Here is a 25,202-nt window from a genome sequence, read left to right as displayed (position 1 = left end):
CAGACTCCGGCCTAGCTGAGCTGAGGAGGAGAGGAGGAGGAGGAGGCCACCGCCCCCAACCCGGCATCCCCTCAGGAGCAGGAGCAGGAGGAAGGAGCTGTCCCTGGTGACGCGGACACAAGGCAGCCCCTGCTGGTCGCGGCCCCATCCAGAGTCGCCGTCGGTGCTGCAGTCGCCGCCTCACCGGGCACCCAGTGGCGGCACCAGCCCCACTGCGCCTCAGGCGACACCGCTGCCGCCTCGGCGGAGCCACCTTGGCGAGGGCGTAGCTGGCTCCCTGTGAAGGGGGGTGGAGAGCGCACGCAGCCGGCCGGGCTGAGGAGACGCTCCTCCTCTGGAGTTCCACTGGGCTGGGCGGGGGGAGGCCGGCTTAAGGGTGGGAGGAGGCGCCCAAAGGATGGGGCAGGCGCCGCCTCACCGCAGACAGCAAAGGCCTGGCAGGAGGGCAGGAGAGAGAGGGGAGGGGGAGACCAAAAGGCTTTGGCTCCCCTTGGTGGAAATGGTGAAACTCATCGTCGGAGGCGCGGAAAGGGGAAAGGCTGCAGCCACAGCCCAGCCACACATATAAAGGGACCGTCAGGACGAAGCTGGAGGGAGGCCGAACTGTTCCAAATATACTATACTCAAGAAATGAACGCTATGATATAGCGTGTGTTGCTTTTACATCCAGCAGATGGCGCTGATTTTCAAAACATGTTTTTACAAAAAAGCATGTTTTTACCTGTCACAGGTGTGACATCTATATAATATACGTATATAAAAAAGTGCGTAGTCGAATGCAACGTCGTGTCAAAATTTCAAAGCAATCAGTGAACTTTCGGAGATTTGAGATTTTGAACAAACATACATTACATTTTTATTTATATAGATAATGCAATTTTCTTCCTTTCTCCATTCCAACTTTTTAAAACTTTCTTCAGGAGCAAGCTTTCATAAGGAAATTTGAAGACACAATTTAACTGTAATAAACCTAAAACCATATATTTATTACAAACTTAATGCAACAATCAGAAACATCTTGGTTCATCCTAATGAATGAGGTAAGACTGATAAAAGTAAAGCTTAAAATTGAGTAGGTTATTTCTATATATTTTTATAATTACTTAATTGAAATATATATATTAAAATCTATGTTACTCTATATTGTGCATAAATACATACATACATAGATACATACATACATACATACATATAATTAATCTACACAGTATACTTTAAAAAAAAACCAGTGCCTCTAGGTGTATTGATTCCACAACTTCCAGGCTTTTATGCCACCACCACCATTATCAAACTAGAGCTCAATATATCAAAAGTGTGGGGTTTGTAATACTTGTCTAAGGAAAGCTGTTAATCCGAATCATCACTGCTGAAGTATGAACTATCACAATATTCTGCGGTGTAAAGGAATTTATGAAGTGTTGGATTCATTTTTGGGATCCAGCTTCTTGGCACCAAGTAAGTTGAAAGATTGAATAAATCAACAAATACTTTATATCTGTCACTGAAAAAGAAAAAGAAAAATAGTAATGGAAATGGAATCCCATGGTATATTATAGATAATGACAAGCAGAACCTATAACAATAGACTCGATCCAAGGCTTTGACTGTTTTGATGTACTAGCATCCAGTTGGGAATGGTCAATTCAGGGGAAAAACCAGTATGTTACGAGCTTTCTAGTGATCCCAATGCTTCTGATAATAACTTTATTTATATCCTTAACTATGAAAAAGTGTGGAAAGCCTTTTGCGTAATGCTCACTAATATCAATAGAGCAGCAAGAGATTGCAGCAAGGGGACACTATGAGGGCAAACATCTTTATTTATTTTTTCTTCTGGGAAGAACCTATTGTCCAGAAGATTTCAACTTTACTTGTCCCTTTAAGGTGAGCATTAACAATAGAACATGTTGGTTGGAATCAACTTGCCATTCACCTTGGAGATGATAATTGTGCTATGGGGAATAATGATGATCTCTTATTAGTCATAATTTACAATAATTGTTTCTTTGATTAAGGGGGGTTATATAAATGACTAATTATTATGATGGCATAATTAGACAAAATTATTTTTCTATAATTAATATACCATCATTTTATTGGACAGTTGTACAAATATATACAATTATGAATTAATTTGCATAATCAAAGTAAAAATGACTTCTTTTTGTTCTTATAATAAGAAACACAGCTTATGTGCAAAAAGAGACAGGATACAATAATTCATGCTATGACATATTAAATACTATATAAAGGCTAATAAATGTGTCTATGGTTGCATGAAGGCCAATGGATGCCCTAAGCAAGGTCCAACAATGGTGTCTCTCAATGGAAGTGAAGCTCTTGCCATGAGACAGAAACAAATAGGATATATGAGGACACCTTCAACTCAGACTTAAATTTTAGTGGTGTGTGTGTGTGTGAGAGAGAGAGAGAGAGATTAATATTATTTAACAAAATTCTAAAAGTGCATCAATTGAGGTAAAGTACAACCATCATTAACATGCAGTTGTTAGAGCAAGTTGTCTACAAGCAGACTTGGACTTCCAAATGTTGTTAGACAATATTAGACAATAACATCTATAATCATGAATATCATGGGGCTCAAATTAGAAGAGGAAAGCCAGTTTTCTATTGGCTATCAACACAACTGTATCCCACCATCTGAATTCCCAATTACATTCAAACAGATGTCCACATTAAATCAGCAAATAATTTATTTGCTCCAAGAACTGCCTGTAATAAACTATGTGATTAACTATTAACAGCATGAAGGTAGATTAGACCACCCACAACATAAACCTGTCCAGCTTGAATCGGTTATGGCAATACATTTGCTGTATTAATTATGAATCCTTTCATTAATTCTATTGGTGCTCTAAATAATTTTACTAGTGTTCAAGAGAAAGTTTAAAAAATGCTCTTTACTTCCTATGCACCCTATACGTATTTGAGGAATGAATATGTCTGTATGTAGTCTTCGACTTATTACTACATTTGTGCCAGAATTTCTGTTATAAATTGTTTGCAACTGTAAGTTGAGTCAGGTGCAATTTTGCCACCATTTTATAATGATCATTAAGTAAATCACAGTCATTAAGCGAACTCAGATTCCCCACTTGACTTTTTTGTAGGAAATTGGCGAAAAAGATCACAAATCATGACCATAAGACTGCAGGATGTTGCAAACAGTGAGCTGCTAAGTGCCGAATGGTGATGACATAACGGGGTGGACATTTATACTTCACCCACAGCATATTGTGGTTTCCTACAAAAAGATCAATATGAACTCCCTTGTAAATTTAAAAGTATGAGATCTGCTCTGCAAATATTTCTAAGAAGACTCTTGACAGGCTTGCAGCTGGTTCCTTTTAGGATCTTTGGCCTGCCACACTAATATTCTGCTCTACTAGTCTGTTTCATTAGTAGGGAATTGGGAGGGGGAATAGTAAGGAGTAGAATGTGTTGTTGTCAAAATAAAAAATTCCTTTCTAGAAACCAAGGTCATCTTTTGTTCTCTACACCTCTGAGCCTGACCGGAACTGGATGGGTGGAACTGCCAGCGTGGCAGTGGAAGATTGGACCATATGATGGACTTGTGGGTGTGGGGGCAATACAATACAATACAATAGTAGAGTTGGAAGGGACCTTGGAGTTCTTCTAGTCCAACCCCCTGCCTAGGCAGGAAACCCTATACCATTTCAGACAGATGGCTATCCAACATCTTCTTAAAGACTTCCAGTGTTGGGGCATTCACAACTTCTGGAGGCAAGCTGTTCCACTAATTAATTGTTCTAACTGTCAGGAAATTTCTTCTCAGTTCTAAGTTGCTTCTCTCCTTGATTAGTTTCCACCCATTGCTTCTTGTTCTACCCTCAGGTGCCTTGGAGAATAGTTTGACTCCCTCTTCTTTGTGGCAACCCCTGAGATATTGGAACACTGCTATCATGTCGCCCCTAGTCCTTCTTTCTCTTAAGCTAAACATACCCAGTTCCTGCAACCGTTCTTCATATGTTTTAGTCTCCAGTCCCCTAATCATCTTTGTTGCTCTTCTCTGCACTCTTTCTAGAGTCTCCACATCTTTTTTATATCGTGGCGACCAGAACTGAATGCAGTATTCCAAGGGTGGCCTTACCAAGGCATTATAAAGTGGTATTAACACTTCATGTGATCTTGATTCTATCCCTCTATTTATACAGCCTAGAACTGTGTTGGCTTTTTTGGCAGCTGCTGCACACTGCTGGCTCATATTTAAATGGTTGTCCACTAGCACTCCAAGATCCCTTTCACAGTTACTACTATTGAGCAAGGTATCATCTATACTGTACCTGTGCATTCCGTTTTTGTTACCTAAATGTAGAACCTTACTCTTTTCACCATTGAATTTCATTTTATTAGATAGTGCCCAATGTTCAAGTTTGTCAAGATCCTTCTGTATCTTAAGCCTATCTTCTGGAGTGTTGGCTATTCCTGCCAGCTTGGTGTCATCTGCAAATTTGATGAGTTCCCCATTTATTCCCTCATCCATATCATTGATGAAGATGTTGAAGAGTACTGGGCCTAAAACAGAGCCTTGAGGTACTCTGTTTTAGGCCCAGTACTCTTCAACATCTTCATCAATGATTTGGATGAGGGAATAAATGGGGAAGATCATGAACTTTCAACTAGGTGGGGAAACCCAGGAAGCTTTCAGATTCGGGCTTTTCCACAGATGTGCCAACATGTCTCTCTTAATAAAGTGGAACTTTGAGGAAAGCTCTGTCTTGAACTCTGATTTAATGTTGGATGATATTTGGAATGCTGACAACTGTATGTAGATGCCAAATAATTATTGCTTCGCATTTTTATCCATTTTTGATATGAATATGGTATGTGTCTTGCCATTCATAAATAATATCAAAAACTGAAGTTGACTTCCTAAACTTACCTCACAGTTGAGCGTAGATACTGGTACCCTGATGAACCTCCAGTCCCAGCCTTGCTGCCAATCATTCTGTGCACCATACACACATGGTTATCTAAGTATATAAAAACTCACTTAGTTCATTTTCTATCTTAAGATATAAAAAGATTGTGTGACTGTTGTAAATGAGAATTGTTTCATCAGTTGCACAAACTTAAATTTTATATTAATATATTCTACTTTATTTATAATTAAATGGATACCTATTTTATTTCAAAGTGGATACCATAAAAGTCTAATAATTGGGTTCTACAGGATTTAATATAGCCTAGATATACCAAAATGAGTATAAGATCACAACCTTGGAATATATTTATTACACAATATATTATCACATATAGTATTTTTGCTGCATAAGGTAGTTTTGTGATATCATTCCACATTCCAGATGAGCAGAAGTAAGGTTAAAATAAAATGATTTGCTAAATGTGGATTACTTTGTGGCAGAAGCATTATCTGAGTATTTCAAATGTATTCATCACTTAAACCTGTAATGGGGAAACTATGGCATGCGTGCCAGAAGTGGCATGCAGAGCCATCTCTCCAGGCACGCCAACCATTGCCAGTTGCTCTTCTGAGTTCCATCACACACATGTGCGCTGGCCAGCTGGTCTTCTGGCATGCACACCAGAAACCAAAAGACCAGGATGGAATAAATATTGAGTAAATATTTAGACTGTCAACCTTGAAAATATGCTTCATGTTGACTATAGTGGCAATGTCAAATGAAAATAATGTTATTTGCATCAAAGGAATGCTCAAAAGAGAACTTACATCTCCATTTAGTCATTAGCACATCGATATCCATAAGAGAAGTAAGAAGCTGAAAAGGAACTTGGAAGCGAGGTTCCTCTCTTAAATAATAGAAGAAAGTTGATTGAATTCCCGTTTATCAGTTTGTGTTAAGGCAAAAAAAGAAAAGAAAACAATAAACATACTTGGTAAAGCAATTTGAGAAAGTTTAATAGCTAAAAATAATCAGCAGAAAACAGAAAATAGACTTTAAATTTGCCTCTCAAAATTTGCTGCTCCTTTTTATATGCGTTTGAAATAAACTTAAACAGGCATAAATGGAGCTTAGGGTCAAAGTAAATATTTAGTGCAGTTTTCTCCCATTTGTTTTCTTATGCTCTACATGGGGTGGGGGGGTGTTTGTCAGTTCAGTTTGCAAAAGATTTGACTAATAGCTTTAAATAAAATAGAATTGGGCTGACTCAAAGGAGAGATTTTCTATAAAAATCACTTGGAGAGAAAGAGTTTTCTAGAGAATTCTCTAAGTTGTTTTCACAACATGCCCACAGCTCCCAGCCTGCTTTTTATATGTAGAACAGCAAACTGCTTACTCCCTCCTCCTATGCAATATCTCTGCTCTGCAAGGTGGGCAGGGATTAAAAACCACAGATCAGGGACAGTACAATATCTATTAGCTGCAAGGGCAGACTAAGGGATGCAGCAAAGTTTGTAAATGGTAAATGAACTGTAAACTTGTTTTTTTTCAGTGCTGTTGTAACTTCAAATGGTTGCTAAACAAATAGTTGGTAAGCAAGGGCTCATTTTCTTCTTCTCAATAATCCTAATCCTGCTTGTTAAGGATGTTAAAACAAAAACCAAACACTTCAGTAAAGAAATAACACTAGGAAAGCCATTTACAGAGGCAATAACCTTTTGCATACCTGTAGAAGTATATCATTAAGGCTCCTTTCATTGCTTTATAGGACAATCTTCTGTCCCCTGCAAAAATTAAAAAGTGGAAAATAATACAGAAATTTTAATGGAGATATTTATGTTGTCTGTCAAGAACTGAAAATCCACTTCTGCTAATACTATTACAGATAGTCCTCAATTTACGATCCCAATTGAATCCAAAATTTCTGTTGCTTAACAGCTGTTAAGTGAATTTTGCCCCATTTTACAACTGTTCACGCCACAGTTGCTAAATGAATCATTGTGGTTGTTACAGTAATATGGTTAAGTGACTTTGCTTGTCAGAAGATCATAAAAGATGATCACGTGACCCCAGGACACTAAAACTGTCATAAATATGAGTCAGTTGCCAAGAGTCTGAATTTTGATCAAGTGGCCACGGGGATGCTGCAATGGTTGTAAGTGTGAAAGATGGTCACAGTTTATTCACAATAAAATATTTTATTCAGTGCTTTTGTAAGTTTGAACCATCACTAAATGAATTGTTGTAAGTCTAGGACTACCTGTGTTTGCCTTTACTATGCTTACCTTTACTAAGAAGATGTTCATGGAGTTTTTCATCAAATAATGACATAAGTACTTCTTTTTGCTTCTTAAGTTCTTCCATTTGATCTTCTTTTTCCTCAGAGTCTTCTTTAGCCTTTCAAAGACAATTATTCTTTTTTAAAAAAAAACATTTTACTTATCTAATTGCATTTATGTGGAATATTTTCCCTTTGCATTTCATATATTCACAACTTTTCCCCACAAGTCCTTTGTTTAGCTCATGACAATCACGGTTCATCCTGTGTGCATGTGTGATTAAAATAAAACACAAACATGTCAGCATGAAAAGGAAACTATTGCAGACTTAGCTGCCTCTGCTTATGGTTCAATTGATAGATCATGAACTTTTTCTAACATGGTCGTCTAGTTTTCCTAAGACTGCAGCTTTCAACACACCTGGAGGCAACTAGGAAGAGCATGGAGTATCCTAAATATGGATGGAGTTTATTGACTGTACCGAACTATTATCCTAAAACAAACTTGGGCACAGAAATGAATAACTAGTCTACTTTCTAACAAGATAACCACATTTATTAATGACACCTTTTCTTATATACCCTTAAAAACTGTTAAGCTTGTAACTATATAATCATTCCTGAATTAATTTATTTTGACTATTTTATTTGTTTAAATGTCCAAATAAGAACTTTAGATTTTGTCAGAGTATCTGATTCAGTGTCTGAAAATAAGTCATCCTCATCTACAGCACACCAACATTTGAGAACTGAACTATTTAAGAAGACATTCATGTAGTGTTGCCATAGATAAATGTTCTCCCCATCAGTAGAATCTGCAGGATGGTCAAGAAGGGCAAAATGATTGTGCAATCATGATGTCAGACCTATCCCTCTTATATACATGTTGCAACATTGCATGCATATCCATGCTTCACTGCAATTCTGCTTTCATTATTTCAATAAAAGCAATCAGAGCCCATGCATGCCCATTCATAAATATATGCCTCAGCAAGCTTACATTAATCCATTGGGAAATTCATACATATATGGAGGTTTAACTGGCAGGTTAGAACTGCAACCAGGATGTTTTGCTACAAATATTGATCACCCCTGGAAATCTACTTTATTAATCTAGGTAAGGACAACATGATAAATTGGAATATGTACCTGTACTATTGCGTATTCTTGTTGTAATCCACTAAGTACATTTGCTTCAAATTTTCCCCAGAAATTAAATCCTTCTGGTTCAAGTCCCGGTGTCCTTTCCAGCCATGCCTTATAAAACATAAGGAAGTAAACATCAACTGATTGCACCAGTTGCAATGTGTGAATTAGCAAGCTAGTGCTTAGTGATTAGCCATAGCAAAACATAGCATTAACAGACAAAATAATAGGAGTAGCAGCCTTCCTTCCCATATCCCACCAGAACACCCACCCAGTTTTTAATTCCTTATATTTTACCAATACCTATTCTAGTGTGGCAAAATTCAACTAAGCTAATTTTTTAAAAGAAAAAGCTGTGAACAAATTCCAGGAGTGGATGAGCCCTTTTATTATCACAACTCTGCATGACCAGTTAAATAGTAAATGAGAAAAATCATACTTTGACTAGCTGCAGTAGTGTTGGCTCTTGTTCTGATTTAAGCAATAATTCATATTCCTTTCCCTTGAAGTTATCCCGATAGTGCCTCCTGTTATATGGAACTCTCAAACTTTGAGGGACACCAATCTTATTTTCCAATAATCGAAACTGTAAACTCTGAAATCCTGAAGCTGGACTCAGATAATCTCTTTAAAAATAGGAGAAAGAGCAGTAATTTATTATTCTGCACAAAAAAGCATGTTTGATTTTGTGGTGTTAATCTATTACATCAAGTAATTGTGAAGTTATTGAATCATCAATCTTTGTTCAAGCAATCACTCTGGACAGAATCCCAATTTTAGGCATAGAATCATATCTTTGGAAATAAATTAGATTTATATTAATCCTGGATAACTTGTCTCATTGATTTTAATTAGGTCAATTTTGGTGCCTTCCTCCCGGCATTTTGTATGCTTAATCAAAAGTGACTCGAACACTGTAAGGCTTATTTCTAAATATATATGCCCAGTTACAGTATGTGTTTATACAAACAGGAATTAAGTTGAAACTTGCTACTTAATGTTTATTTTAATTCATCCAGAATGCCATCCAAAACATCTGAATAAGGATAGAAATACGGCATTCATATTTTTCCTAAAGGACTTGAAAAAAGTCATTCACATCTCATGTGAAGTTTCTAGCCTAATTCTTAAGTAGCAGGATGTACTACAGAGGTTGACCATTTCAGGTAGACCTCATAGTCTTTATGATAAACTAATTAAGGAGAGAAGCAACCTAGAATTAAACAGAAACTTCCTGACAGTGAGAACAATTAACCAGTGGAATGACTTGTTTCAGAAGATTTTCAACAGCATTGTACAATAGGAACAATGTTATGTCTCCACCAAAAAAAAAAAACAACCCCACAATTTTTAAAATTTCTGAAATCTTAGATTAGTAAATTTGTGGAATTTCAATGGTTCTATGCAGGATCATTAAAAATTCATGTGAGTTGGTGATCTTGTAAGATTTGGCCATTTTAAAAATATGGTAATGTGTACCTTAGATGCCATCCAGTAATGTTATATCTATTTTGTTTACCACAGACCTGCCAGTTAAACCTGCAGTTCATATGTGGTCTGAAGTTCTTTACTGGTTTCCCCTGCTTTCATTGTTCTCTCCTTTGCAATTTTTCCTTTTTTTTTGTATTCTAGATTTCTAATCCTGTCAGGATAAAGACTTCTATTCTTCAATTCTGTGAAATGCTGATACATTACTGTTATCATCACTACAAATCCTGATTAAAAAAAAAATACTGAGTATTTTGTGAGGGGTCCTTGGTGCTCTGTGAGCTTGGTTGTTTCATTACGCAAACTAGGTAATATCATCAGTTCTAACAGGGAGTGGAGTTGCTCTAATTTTATATTCTACTGGTTGCCCTGTCAGTGTTGGTGGGAGTGGTCTTGGAGGTACTTTGGTTGGGTTGTTTACTGTTCCCTTGTTTGGAGTTCCTTTCTAGAAGCCTCGCACTCTGACAAGTTAACCAGACATAAACATAAACAATATCTACATAGTGTGCAAAAGAGACAATAAACAAGCCAAAAGGGAACACCTCCCCACCAGCAATCAATACCCAGATGAGTATAGATTAACAATCAAGAAGTATACAATACCCCAATCAAGGAACTTCCAAATAAGCTAACAGTAAACAGCCCAAGCAAAGAACCTGCAAGACCGTTCCCACCAACACTGACAGGGTAAGCCACTATAATATAAACAGAGAGCAAACTCTACTAGCACTGCTGATGTTACCTAGATTGGATAATGACATATCTGCAAGAAAGCAACTAAGCTCAGAGAACACCAACAACTCCTCATTTGAATCCTGAGCAAGAAATATTTTTCATTATCAGTCTTTTATTTCCTATAAATTCATTTTAAGACATTTGCAAACATAGTAACTGAAATGTTTGTACCTAAAGTCAAAGAAGTCCAGAGCTGTCATTGTTTCTAGGACAGAAAATTGTTCCACAAGCAATTTAAGGATTATTGAAATTCTCTGCATTCGAGCAACCACCTTCAGCATGTTTCTTTCATCTCTCACCTTAGTTTGAATGTGTATATAGAAAATATTATTATGACTTGGCTGACAAAGCAGAACAATAACAATAAAATCATAGCCCACAATGGACTGCTTGAATTGTAACAGTCATTTGATAACATTTACAAATAGCCCACTTTACTAGGGTTTAATCTAGGCTTGTTTTGCCCCACCCATCATCCGTTGGTCCCTCACAGCCTCCAGGCACAATTTTGATATTTCCACATTTTCATCTCCTGTTGCCTGATGTCCTTCTTTCTTTGTCAGAATACATCCCACTGAGTACAGAGGGATTTCCCTCCAAATAATAAGATTTTCTTTCTGGTAAAAGTGTATAGGACTGCAGCCCAAAGAATTTTAATTGTGCTCTTCACTCATACGTTTTAGAGATTTAATCTAACTGGCATCCAAAAAATGGTGATTACTGTTCAGAATATCCAAATTTCACAAGCTGAATTTCAAATGGTTTTTGATAAAAATCAGAATCCAAAGAGAGATTTAAATAAAACAGTTCTATTCTACTTACATGGCCATTCTGAAATATCACTCGAACAGAATCCAATTCCCACAGGATCTGCTTGAACCATAATTCATAAGCTAAAGTTGAAAGGAACATTAGTTCAGTTTTCAAGCAATAAATAAAAGTGAATTAATAGAGATTCATATGATATTTAAAATATTTTTAAAACCCAAAAGTGCTGTAAATCAATATACTTTTCTATCCTGATTATTTTTCAGTTGCTTTTCACGGCCAATGCAATACTTTGGCTGAGATTTGATGGTTTTTATATAGAAAGCAAACATTTGTAGATGTCCACTCTACTATTTTTCATACATTCATCACACTGAATACAAAGATTTAAATCAGAATCACATCCGTTTTCAAAAATCCTCATCTTAATGTTTATACCAAATAATCAATCCCATTTGTCCCTGAAGTGGCATTTAAATGTACATCTGAAGAATCTACAATGTCAAATCAATAGAAGTTGCTAGTTGTAATATCACAGTGCAGAAAATAGTCCCAGATTGTTCTTTTGCAGTAATAATAAAGATCAGACCAAGCACGCCATGATTCTGTTCAGAGCAAACAACATGATAATCCCACCTGAATATTTAAACGCAGTGGTGGGTTTCAAAATGTTTTCCTACAGGTTTGCTCAATTCTGCACATGTGGGCAGAGCCTCTCGCTGCCGCTATTACCAGTTCGGGAGATCCGGGCTGAACTGGGAGCAACCCACCTCTGATTTAAACAGTACATAAACTTGCAATCATCAGCTCTCCAGCAGATTTACATTCTGTAATCACCACCAATAATTTGAATTGCAGTCCCCTATACAGATAATATTTCTATTTAGGCAAATTATATGCTTGTCTATACAAGAAGCATATTGCTGAGAAATTTGCACCTAGTTATATAATGTATCTGTTATTTAAAATTTGTGAAAGTTGCTTGTGCCCATATTAAAAAAAATATTTCAGCACAAGAAGGCTAAGTATAGACGGATGATTCAAAAGGCTGCCACTTTGTATATAAAAGACTAATTTGTATGATTGCTGTTACTAGTCAATGATGCATCTAATGACTATAATTTTGGCCAGATGCTCCAGTCTACAAAATCTGGAGACAATTTAATGTCCAGGGTGCTCTCACATATATCCTTTATTTCTTTATTAATAATAAACATTAATAGCAAATGGATCAATTATCTTTACATCACCTCTCTGCCAAATCAGTGTGGACAGTGATTTCATTGCCTCCCTTTATATCCCCTCACCCTTCTTTTACTCTGCAATGACTCAGTGAAATAGCTTAATTGAAGAGATATGATTGAGCCAAAGATTATTCTGATGGTTTTGTAGATGAATGAGGATTTGAACCCTACACTTTCTAATACAACTTTTTACTGTTGCAATTGTAATAGTAACTCCCCGTGGTTTTCTTTTACAGTTTACAGGTTCTGCAAGTAACATCTCCATTCCAGAATGACATTTATAATTTTAAGGCAGGAGCATAAGTATCAATGTTTTCATCAAAATTTTGCATTATATCTTGTGATTCACAATGAATGCTTACATATTTGCATGTGATATTACAACACAAATGTAAAAAGTACAGACTTTGCAGCTTGATACTATAATGCAAAATACATATATTGGGTTTTGCCACATTAAAAATAATGTAACTTTTAAAAAGTTAGCAAAACAAAACTATGCTCCAGTCCAGTGTAAACCTACCGTAGCCAGGGAAATTTATGGATGAAACTAAATGAAACCTGAAAGCATGTATAGAACATAAATACAACATAATTTGTATAATTTTATATATAGCAGAATCAGATCTGCATCCATGTACATGCTTTAAAATCACAGTTGGATAATAAGCACAATAAATACCTGCATTTATTGAATATTACTGAATTAATTCAGTAATAACTGAATCAATAATAGTAATTAATTAATGAACTTCAGTTTATTTGCATTTTCTTATGTATATATTGCATATATGCATATATGTTCTGCATTCTGTAAAGTTAGCAGTTTTGGCATAAGTTAGAAAATTGCCTATACACATCTTAACTTTTTTGGTTTTAAGAAATCTAGGGATTGTTCAAAATTTGAAGACAATTCAAATGTTATTCATCAGCCTTTTCAGCTAAGATATAGTTATGGAAATTGAGTTATGTTAGCTGTTTTTACACATGCTTTTACTTATACTAAAATAGTATATAGAACAAAATCATTTTTATTAAAAAGCAAACATGTATTTGTAATCACCAGATAATAAGATGAACTGGATTACTCAGGATTTACCTTGATGGGTCACAATAAACAGATGTTCATCATGAATTTTGTTTCCCTTATTTTCACTCTGAAGTTCCTGTGCATTCAATATTTTATCCAGCTTTAAAAGAAAGACAAGTAAGGTGATCTTTCAATAATTCTGCAGATAATGTCATTTAATTCTGTATCACATAATCTTTATTAAAAATTCAATCTTGATAAGCAGTCTTTTATATTTTGAAAACAATAGCTTTAAAGCTGTGTCCATACATACCATTTCTTTAAACATATTAATTAATAGGGCTGTTCTTAGATTAAGGATGAGCAGGACACCAAAGTTTCTCTAAATCATTCTAAAAACACAAAATATTCATATTGGAAGGAGATGGTCCCATAGTTAACGTGGCCTAGGGATACCATGTATTTTTGAGCCAGCACTTATGTTTAACATAGCACAATTATTGCAGCCACCCCATCCCCACATTAATGTAATTAGATATCAAACAAAGCTGATTTTATGCTGAAAAATATAACCGCTGTCGCAGCAGCAAAACAAGAATAATTTCACAGGGATGGGGGTGGGGGTGGGGTGGGGAAGCCAGCAGCCAATAAAAGTGACTCTCAGCCTAAAAGTAATATAGGAGATTATGGATCTGGATAAGAACGTTTGTTCAAGCTGCATTTCTACTGGTAGAGCTTTTTCAGTAATTTTTTTACTATTGATTTTTGTCCGGCAGGGGAACCCTACTGGAAAAAGATGAACAATTTAAAAATAAAAGCATAACATGATATTTTTCTCCTGCCCCGTGAAGATTTCACTGCCACCTTATTCTTAAAAAAAATAATCCATGACTATTATCTATACTACAACTGGCAGAGCCTAAGATATTATTCTGTTACAAATCCAAAATGCTAATATTCAAAATGTATTTTGCTGAGAGAAAAGAAAAAGTTGGTAGTTCATATTAAGTTACGAAGACTGATTATTCCTGATCTCTATGCCACAACAAGGAGAAGAGATGGCTGCCACAAAACCAGGACAACAGATGCACGGCTAAGCACAGTGCAGGAGCAGACTTCGGTGAACAGTGTATGAAGTGGTGAGAAGAATTCTTTCTATTCAAATTTTAACCCCAAATAAATTTGGAGGAACTATTGATTTACAGCTATTTGTTAAACAGCAAACAAGCACTTTGGAAAGTAATTAAGTGATTAAATGGAGGAGATTTGAGAGAGAAAACAATTTATTCTCTAAAAATACAAAAAAACTGGACTTTCAAAGTGAGAAGACGTATTGTTGAGAAGGCATTTTAAAATGGTGGAACAATGGATTAAAAAAAATACCACTGCTTTTTCACTTGAATTAGAAATATAATCAGATGTCTCAATAACAACATTGTGAAGTAGAGTGTCATCTGCTTGTTGCAGAAAATGACAAGCGTAGACTTCTCAGGATACAGGAAAAGTTTATTTGGCAGCCAGGTTCAGAAAGTTAGCACATGGCTAACTTGCAAATTCTGAACAACCTTCATTATCGAAGCATGCATTCTTATACATTCTCAAAAGCAGCGCGACACGGAAGTACTTAACTCATTTCTTATTGGTTATTTTGGGGGGAAAGCCTTATAAGTAGATGGGGGTCTTACTTCTCCTTTTGAATTCACAAAAGTGATTTGAGGAGATTTGGATAACCTCTGGTCAATTTAAACGGATTTGACTGATTACTTATGAGATATAAAGAATTGTGATTTGTATAAGTTCAGCTTTGAACAAGTGGTTCTTGGACTTTGGGCTAAAACTGGGATCTACTAAAATAAAAAAAACCGAGATGGAGCTGGTGTCCCAAAGCATCAAGGATTTGATACAGAAACAACACAAGATGATCATGGAATTATTTGATGGCATAGAACAAAAACTGGAAAATAGTACACAAGGGACAAGAACGAAGAGCAGGATGTTCAGGAAAAGAAGGAACCACTAGAAGTAACGGGGGGGGGGGGGGAGCAGAACTCAGAAATCAGCAAAAAAAAAAAAAGATAACAAAGAAAATATACCATCAAATCTAATAATGATCAAGGAATTTAAACAGGAGGAAAATAATTTTAAAAACCTAAAAAGAGAATGGGAGAAACAGGAAAATATTTTGGGAAAGGAGATAGGAGTTAGAATAGATAGTTTTAAAATTAGACAGTGGATAAGGGTAGGGAGGAGAGAAAAAGTTGGATTGAATAGTCAGGATGTAGATGTAGATAGAATTAAGGATCCTAGAGAAGAATATTGGAGGCAATATTTTTTTTAAAAAAGGATAAGACTTACAGTAAGGTACTGTTGAAGCCAAGAGATGATGGATAGAAAAAAAAAGGGGGGGGGATTCTTTAAGAATATATTTAAACAAAAACATGTATATTAACATTAAAATTATATAGACTGGATAATTATTTTGTATATACTGTGATAGGCATTAGGATAATATTTCAATACAAATAGATACTAAGAGTGAAATATGGGAATTATGAATAAGAATTAAGCATTAATTGGAAAATTAGAGAATGAATGATGGTATTATTAACATGCTCTAATAATATAATGACTAGCAGTGAAATAATAAAATTGATAATAATAAATATTAATAAAATTAAACAATGAGTAATTAGATAATGAAATAATATATTTTAATATAAGCATGTGTATTAGAATTACATGGATTGGATGAATGGAAGGGATATGAATAGATCTACTTTATATGTTTAAATTATACTGTGGTTGATATTAGAATTGTATATTAAAACACTGAACAATGAAAAATGAAGAATGAAACTTTAATATATATACAGATGTGAAGAGCTAAATAAGGGAAATATGATTAATAAAGTAGGTGAAAAATGGAAGACAGAAAAGAAACATTTTTGAATACAACAATGACATGAATAAAAGTTAGAAGAATAGAAATAGAAATAAGAGGGGAACAAATATACAACACACACGCACACAAGATATATGCAATAATAAGAGGGAGGTTTAGAAATTAAATGGCAGTAGTATTAGCTATGTTTAAACAATATGAAATGAAAATGAAGTGTAATAACTATGAGTAATAATATTATGTTTATGTGTACTAACATGTATGATATCCAGGTATCACACTTTTCATGCATTGTTATGTATAAGCAATAAAAAAAACTTGACCAGAAAGAAAGAAAGGAAATACATTACTACAAATTAAATTCAATGTATCTCATCATAACTTAGTGGAACTATACATGCTTCAGTCTACATGCTGTTGATGGCTAGACCCTTATAAATTATAGGTAGAATGGAGAATCATCAAAAAAACCAAAACCAAAGTTAATTTGAAGCAAGTTTTCAAATGGAAAACACCCTTTATAAAGTAGGACTCATAACTACCCAGCTGATTGGGAGAACCACTCTGGGCAGGGGGAAGGGGGCAGATGGAACCTATTGGGGTTCCTGAGACAGTTTAAGAATCTGTAGCTAAAACATGACAGTATTTTGAAGATTCATTACAATAATCAAGAGTTTCATAATCATAAAACCTTCTTAAAAAGCTACAGAAACTGCAGAAATATTCAGTTACATATTAGTCATTTTTTAAAACATTACCACTATCTCATACTTACATGTAGATATTCGCCATAGATAAGACCACCTTTGCTAGCCTTGTTTAATCCTTCCTGTGATTTGTCATCTGCCTCTTCTTCCAAAGCCAGTTTAGTAAAATCAAATCTATGAATAAAGAAATGATAACGGGGCTAAGTACTGCCAACAGAAGAGAACATTATAACAGACTACATCACTATGCTGGTTATTTGAATTTGTAACAAGCGAAGACTGATTCTGTTTTTGTAAATTAAAATCACTGGAAAAAAAGAAATAAAAATAGGATGCTAGCGGCTTCTAGGATTTTTTTTTAAGTATTATTTTAGTTACTTATATATCTATTTCATTTGTTTTTATTTATCCCAATATCTCTTTCTTATTCACAAAAAAGAGAAATGTACTTACTGGTATTTGTTCTTCCAAAACGGACATCCAGTCATGGCTCCAGTATCAAATATTGCCTGTTCCAATGTCCTGAGATAAAATAAATTGCATTCCTAGTGCATTCTTTTATGTAATCTGATCAACAATTTAGTCCAGCCCTCTTCTTGAAATGCCCACCCTCGCTATCATTCAGATTCAGTGGATATCTAGAAATTAACTTCATGAAATATTTGTCTTATTAACTGAACAATTCCCTCATTCAATTCAAACACAAATTGCAAAACAAAACAAAACAAAACAAAAAACTTCACAAGCCTAACAGGTAACAGGAGCACTTTTAATGGAATTTCAAAGTCTTCAGTTATTGCAATTTTTTCAACTTCAGATATTTACAGAGCTGAAGGAAATAATCTATAAGTGATATAAATCCTCTGCATAAAAGTCAGATATACTTAAATATATATAAATCATAAATTGTTTATAAGTCCTAGGTTCAAAACATAAATAGAAAACCCGCTCTGAAAACATAATGTTTTCAAGCAAACAAATGTTCACATTTCCAAATTTAATAAAATGTTTTGAACATTTGTTAATTCTTTCTGAGTGAAAACATGTCCCAATATTCTTCTTCAAGAGATTTTGAATTCTTCACTAGTTTTCCAAATCCTAGTTTTACTTATTGCACATTGTTATTCAATTTCATCTAATCATTAACAGAGCATTTGCTGAAGTGATACATCATGTCCTCTTACTGCATCTCAATTTCACTAAATATTTAACGTGTCATATCTAGAGAAAAGAACTGACCAAAAAAGCTGATCATTCTATTGGAAAACTGCAATTTTCTAACCTATCAAGAGATATACATGCATCATATGGAACATTATCACTCATTGTACAGATAATGTAGCAACTATGCATCTCTTCCCACATTGCTATCTGTGTGAATCTATTTTTTTAAACTTCACTGCAACTTTTTGAAAAAAATTGTATTCAAAACAGAGAGCTGCAGAATACAAAGAATAAAGAAACATACAAGGAATGATGCTAACTGAAAGTTCAGATACTATGCAAATAAATTTCATTTTTCTACAACTGGACATATACAGGTAGTCCTCAAGTTATGACCAAGCACTTAATGAGCTTTCAAAATTACAATGGGTTCGAATAGATGCTTTATTCCTTTTTTAACAGGAGTTCTGTGGTTGCACAGAGACAATTTTAAAAAAGATAGAGCATCATAAATCAGAAAGTAACAGAAAAATATTGCTACGCTTGCTAGGCTATTGGTAGTCATGCTGCCTCCTATTTCTTACAGGCAACTTCTTTGTCACTCCTATATATCATTATTTTCAGCAACTAGAGAAAGATCTCATTAATTCAGTTACTCAAAATCATTTTCACACTGTTAGGTGACAGAGTAGAATGCTACAGAAAACAGTTAACTTTCTATGGAAATTTGTTGAAGGTTTTGCCGATTGCTTGAATGACGGGAATTTGCCTCAAAAAAAACCTACTGCCATGCAAATATTGAGACCAAACATGAGATAAGATGAAAGGAGTAAATTGATTAGTGAAACAAGCATTACCATAGTGCAGCGAGCGCAATATATGCTCCCAGGGTTGACCCTGAGAGAGCTTTAGTCCTGTTTTAACAGGAGTTCTGTGGTTGCACAGAGACAGAATTTTAAAAAAAGATAGAACATCATAAATCAGAACGCAACAGAAAAGTATTGCTACGCTTGCTAGGCTATTGGTAGTCATGCTGCCTCCTCTTTCTTACAGGCAACTTCTTTGTCACTCCTATATATCATCATTTTCAGCAACTAGAGAAAGTTCTCATTAATTCAATTACTCAAAATCATTTTCACACTGTTAGATGACAGAGTAGAATGTTACAGAAAACAGTTAGCTTTCTATGGAAATTTGTTGAAGGTTTTGCTGATTGCTTTAATGACGGGACTTTGCCTCAAAAAAACCTACTGCTATGCAAATATTGAGACCAAACATGAGATAAGATGAAAGGAGTAAATTGATTAGTGAAGCAAGCACTACCATAGTGCAGTGAGCACAATATATGTTCCCAGGGCTGACCCCAAGAGAGCTTTGGAGAAAGTTGTAATGGGCTTGAAATGTTTAATGTGACAGAAAAAAAGTATAAGTCTATTAATTGGGATATATTACTGAAATCATGTTATTTTCAATTGCACACAAATGTCCATAAAATTTTGAGGGTTGTTGTTGTTAGCTCTAATCTAGCCCTTAGCACCACTCAAATATGGCCCTTATCCTGCAAAAAAAAAAAGTTGTAACTTTGCCATAATATTTTATGGAAATTTCTGTAGACTGCTGTTCTAGGACAGTTGGAAAGAACTGGATTAGGGAAAGACAATTTACAGCCCTTCAGAGTCAATTTGTATATTTACTATAGTTCTCTTATTATTGGTGGAAAATTTGACCATTTTAACTCTTTCTCTGCATTTTCAACTCTTAAGATTACTCTTCTAATTTATTTCACTATCATTAAAAAGAAGTTTATTAAACATTTTAATCTTTAAAAACAGAAAGACACAACAAGAAAAAAACAAAAAACAAAACATACATAACAATATAAAGTAATTATACAACCTTCTGTATCAGCTTTCATGTTTAGCCTTTATAGTTCTCCATTCTGCACTGCCTTCCTATTGATTTTACCTTGTCCAATAATATAACAACAGTAGTACTAACATTTACAATAATATTAATTATTTATATCACCATTATATTTGCATTCTCTTTTTCTGTTTTGGCTTCTGTTTTCTAGCCACTTATAAATTCTATTCCATATTTTATAAAAATCCAATTCTTCTCTTTCTTTTGGTTATATTGTCATTTTGTCCATCTCTGCACATTCGAGTACTTTTCTAATTATTGTTTCGTCTGTGGGTGTATTTATTTTTTTCCAGTTTGTGCGAAAGCAATCCTAGCTGCCGTGAGTATGTGTATTATTATGTATTGAAATTGTTTATCCATTTTTTGGTCTAGTAGTCCTAATAAGAATGCTTCTGGTTTCAGTTCTATTTTTTGCTCAGTAATTTCCTCTGATCATTTCTGAATTTTGCACCAGTATTTCCTTGTGATGGGGCATGTCCACTACATATGGTAGAATTTTCCATACTTGTGGCTATATCTCCAACATTTGAGGGATAAATGTGGGTACATTTTGGCCAATCTCGCTGGGGGCAAATGCCATCTATAAAACATTTTATAGAGGTTTTCTTTGTAAGCTACTGCTGTCGTAAATTTATAATTTCTTCCCCATAATTTATCCCATTTTTCTAACTCTATATTATGGCTAAAATTTCTTCCCCAACTAATCATTGTCTCCTTTTCAGTCTCTTCCTCCATTTTATATCTTAAAAGAGAATTATATAATTTGGTAATTATCCTCCCCCCCAGTTCCTAATAATATTTTATCTAATTCCATTTTTCTCGTGTGTTCTGTATTATTCCTGATCTTTTTTAAATGTTGTTTTAATTTGGAAATAGGGCCACCATTCCATATTTATTCCTTGTATTTTCAGATCTTGTACTTATTTTAGTTCTCCTTTTTCATCTAAGAGTTCTGCATTGCTTACCATTTTGCTGAGATCTATAGTATTTGGATATGTCATTGTCTCCATCGTTGATAACAGATTGGGATTTTCATGTAATTTTTTTTAATTTTTTCCCAGACCTTAAACAGGGCATCCCTTACTATGTGTCTCTGGAAGTATGAATGAGATTTATTCTTTCCCTCCCAGAGGAAGCCATGCCAGCCTAGCTGGAGATCATGGCCTTCTAGCATAAGAATTCTTTTATTTTTTTAGTTGAATCCAGTCCTTAAACCATGTCAAGGCTATCGCCTGCTGGTAAAGCTCCCAGTCTGGGAGACCAAAGCCACCTTTGTTTCTACTATCTTGTAGAAGTTTGAATTTAATACACATTTTTTTCCCTGACCAGATAAAATTGGATACCATTTTATTTAGTTGTTTGAAAAAAAAAATCTCTAATTTAATCGGTGTTGTTTGAAAAAGATAAAATAGTTTGGGTAGTACATTCACTTTAATTGTTGAAATTCTGCTGATTAGTGATATCTGTAGTTTAGTCCAATTATCCAAATCTTTTTGTATTTGTCATAGCAATTTATTGTAGTTATCTTCTTTTATTGTAATACATTTTGACGATAACCATATTCCCAAATATTTAATTTTCTTGGCCCTCAAAATTCCCAGTTTCTCTTCCAGTTCTTCATTTTGTCTTTTGGTTAGATTCTTAGTTAATATTTTAGTTTTCTCTTTATTTATTTTAAGCTCTGCCACTTTACCGAATTGGTTTATGTCTTATAATAATATTAGTCCAGTTTCTAGAGGTCCCTCTATGATAAATGCTAGATCGTCTGCAAAGGCCTGAACTTTGTATTCCTGTGTTCTAATTTTCAATCCCTTTATGTTCTGGTTCTGTCTAATTTGTAACATCAATGTCTTTATTGAGAGGATAAATAACAGGGGGGATAGAGGGCATCCTTCTCCATTTCCGGGTCCATCCACACCATGTCAATCCTGGACCATGAATTATGGGTGTATTGATTCTTCTGTGGGTTGATTTCTCTCCAGACATCTTTTAAATTTAATTCTCGGCCCATTTCAAAGAATGCATTTGGTAGTGTTCTCCTTTCATATTTTTTTTAATTATCTGTTTTGTAGTCTTTCTTTGGGTCTACCACCGCATTAAAGTCCCTTAATACACATACATTGTCCAGTTCCAATTCTGAAATCCGCTTATGTAATTTACTATAGTATTCTTTCTGGTTCATGTTTGGTGCATATATGACTGCAATTAGTACTTTTTTGTTTTATTGATACTTCAATTAATAATGTTCTTCCCTCTTCATCCATGTATACCTGTTTAGGTTTTAGCCAGTCCTTGATATATACTGCAATTCTCCTTTTCTTTGTTTCAGCCAAGTCCAGATGTAATTTCCCTAGCTTCAGAGATTCCAGGATACTACCATTTCCTTTTTTAATATGAACTTCCTGTAGGTATGTGATGTCCATGTTTTGTTTTTGGAGTTTAGAAATTGTTTGTCTTCTTTTTATAGGTTAATTTAGTGACATTATTTTTCCTCTACAATAGTTAGAACAACATGATGGCTAATTTCCAATAGAAAATTACAAAATAAGTCAGAATTGAACTTTTTTCCTATTGCTCCCATAACAATCCTTCAATCTAAATCAGTACAGGTATTCCTCATTTAGCATCCACAGTCAGGACTGGCAACTCAGTCATAAAGCAAAGCTGTTACTAAGTAAAATAGAAAAAGTGCTTATGATATTATTTCAGCTTTCCTTTGCTTTACCCATGAAGATCATAAATATGATGACTGTTATTTTTTTGTCACCATGATAGTTATGCAAGGACACTAAATGAGGCTGTTGCTAAACAAGGACTGCCTTATTAGGGCTGATGGAGATGCCACAAAAAATTCTCATAATGTGCTTAGCTCTACTTTGAGCATATGCTGCCAAGAAAGGATTTGGCTTTTCTCTTGCTTTGTCATTAGGCAATCACATAAGAGAGCAGTGCCTTTTAAACTTTTGCTTGTGAGCCATAAATGAAATCCTGAATGCTAATAAATAAATTTAACTTTACATCTACTACTGTCCCTATTAAGGGCACTGGTTGTAAAATGGAAAAGTTAAACACTTTTCCAGCTGGGGATACTTCTGTTCACCATCGGAGTAAGTCTCTGGCATTGACAGGTTCTAATTGAGTGCAGACTAAAGTAAACCCAAGTTTCTGATCATCTGACTTAATCATTAAGTAAAAGGGGTGGGAAAGAAAGCCACCTTCCCGCTAACCCAATAGAAACAGCAAGTTCTTTGCTTTAGTTTGGTTGAAGGTTTTTTTTTGTTGTTGTTTTTACATTTTACATAAGTGGTGCAACTGATCTTGCAACAGAAATCCTGAATCCAATACTTTGTCTAACTGAAGCAAATTAGGCTTTTACTCATGAATTGATGTCTCCCTCCCTCCCCCCCCTCTCTCATAAAATGTTTAGGTAAAGAAAACACATGTGCAATCATCAGTAATTTTGTTTTTGTGAGACATTTTTACCTGATTTGTTTGAACAGCATGTGAATAACATTCATTACAGTAATGAAGCAATCGTTTCCAGAAAATTAAGATGTATTTCCCTCTCCTTTTTGCACATTTATAGCAATAGGCATGCTTTATGGCAAATGTTAGAGATGAGATACTATTTCTCAGCCAAAAAATATTAGACTCACAGTTGTGAAGGGACAGATTTCAGCAAGTCAGTATAACTGAATATTGCCAGTCAAACTGAAATTGGAACATGGGACCAGCTGAAGCTCATCACTACTATTCAATACATTACCCAAAAGGAAAGAAACAAACCCCGGATAGACAGCCAGTGTTTCTCCAGCTCTTTGCATCAGCCCAATGAATAGGCGTGGCTCCTAAAACCGCCTCCTGATTGTAAGGGAAATTCAACACGTGAGAGCGCACATGCAAGCACCAGCAAACCGGTAGTACACAGGTTAGCAACCCACCACTGTTTTAAACCCACTTTAAAAACATTCCACTTTTGATGTGATTTATTTTTCACTTTACACAGTGGCGTAGCGTGGGGGGTGCAGGGGGGGGGCGGCCGCACCGGGTGCAACATCTGGGGGGGGCGCGCTCGCACTCGCAGCTCTCTGCCCCTGCCTGGCTCACTCACTCTCTCTCACTGCAGTGCTGGCTGTGTGAATCCGACCCGAGCCGCCGGGTCGCCGCCCACTGTGGAGGGGGGGTGCTATTCATGCATCCTCTCGTAATACAGATCATCAAATAAAAAGCTCTTCTCTCTTGAAGGGAGAAAGGCGGCGTGTTGAGGGATAACGAGAGGGAGACTACATTTCCCAGAACGCTTTGCCTAGGAGCTTGCTTTTGGATTGGCCGCCGCCCGGCCCAATTCGGGCCGGGAAAGTGGCGTGGATAACGGCCGCTAGCAGGTAGACGGGAGGTATTGAAGGGCGCTGTTGGGAAGCCATGGCATCGCTACGGCTCTTAAGGCTGCACCTGTCTGCGGGGAGCTGCCTCCTCTTCCTCCTTTGTTTCCAGTTCGGGGGAAGCCAGAAGAAGAAGGAGGTAGACCCCTCTTCACCTGCCCCATCTTTCCTTCTTCCCCGGGAGCACCGATAAGACCGGGCAATTGTGTCCCCCACCCTTCCCTCCACGCTGCTGGCGCCCTTGCTTTATTTGAGTGCATCGCTGCTGCTTTCCTTTCTCGTCCCCACTTATGCCATTCTGAGTCCTCGCTTTCCTTGCCCTGTGCGCGTTTTGTATTTTACGAGCGTCCTTCTGGTTCAGAATTGGTTCGCAGCCATTTCACACGAAGCCCCGAATTTTCTTTCGGCAGCCTCGGAGATTGCCATCTCCGAGGAAATGTTCCCTGGGGACCGTGTATCGGTAGCCATTCTTCTTCCGTAGGTGCAGAAGTGCAGCGTGGTAAGAAACAATGATCCTTCAGGCCTGGC

At 35.8% G+C, this 25,202-nt stretch overlaps 1 protein-coding gene across 3 annotated transcripts; it reads right to left on the bottom strand.

Annotated features, from left to right (window-relative positions):
- Positions 1–960: 960 nt before the first annotated feature.
- TDO2 (tryptophan 2,3-dioxygenase) lies at positions 961–24,128 on the bottom strand. 3 transcript variants are annotated; one of them, XM_081960142.1, is made up of 13 exons: positions 24,079–24,128; positions 17,659–17,727; positions 17,274–17,379; positions 13,666–13,756; positions 11,377–11,447; positions 10,726–10,853; positions 8,771–8,957; positions 8,335–8,442; positions 7,193–7,304; positions 6,634–6,691; positions 5,735–5,814; positions 4,925–5,015; positions 961–1,501 (listed from the first exon to the last, which is right to left on the bottom strand). In XM_081960142.1, the coding sequence occupies exons 1-13, from the start codon at positions 24,114–24,116 to the stop codon at positions 1,348–1,350; spliced, it is 1,293 nt and encodes a 430-aa protein (XP_081816268.1). In that variant the 5' UTR covers positions 24,117–24,128; the 3' UTR covers positions 961–1,347. The 3 variants fall into 3 exon arrangements, with proteins under 3 accessions (XP_081816268.1, XP_081816270.1, XP_081816269.1); XM_081960144.1 differs by lacking the exon at positions 24,079–24,128 and adding an exon at positions 23,949–23,967; XM_081960143.1 differs by lacking the exon at positions 24,079–24,128 and adding an exon at positions 23,776–23,825.
- Positions 24,129–25,202: the final 1,074 nt, after the last annotated feature.

This window comes from Natrix helvetica, assembly GCF_964273705.1.
Source record: "Natrix helvetica genome assembly, chromosome: 7".
Classification (NCBI taxonomy): Eukaryota; Metazoa; Chordata; class Lepidosauria; order Squamata; family Natricidae; genus Natrix; species Natrix helvetica.
The sequence above is the reverse complement of the archived record's forward strand: the minus strand, read 5'-3'. Positions and strand labels throughout refer to the sequence as shown.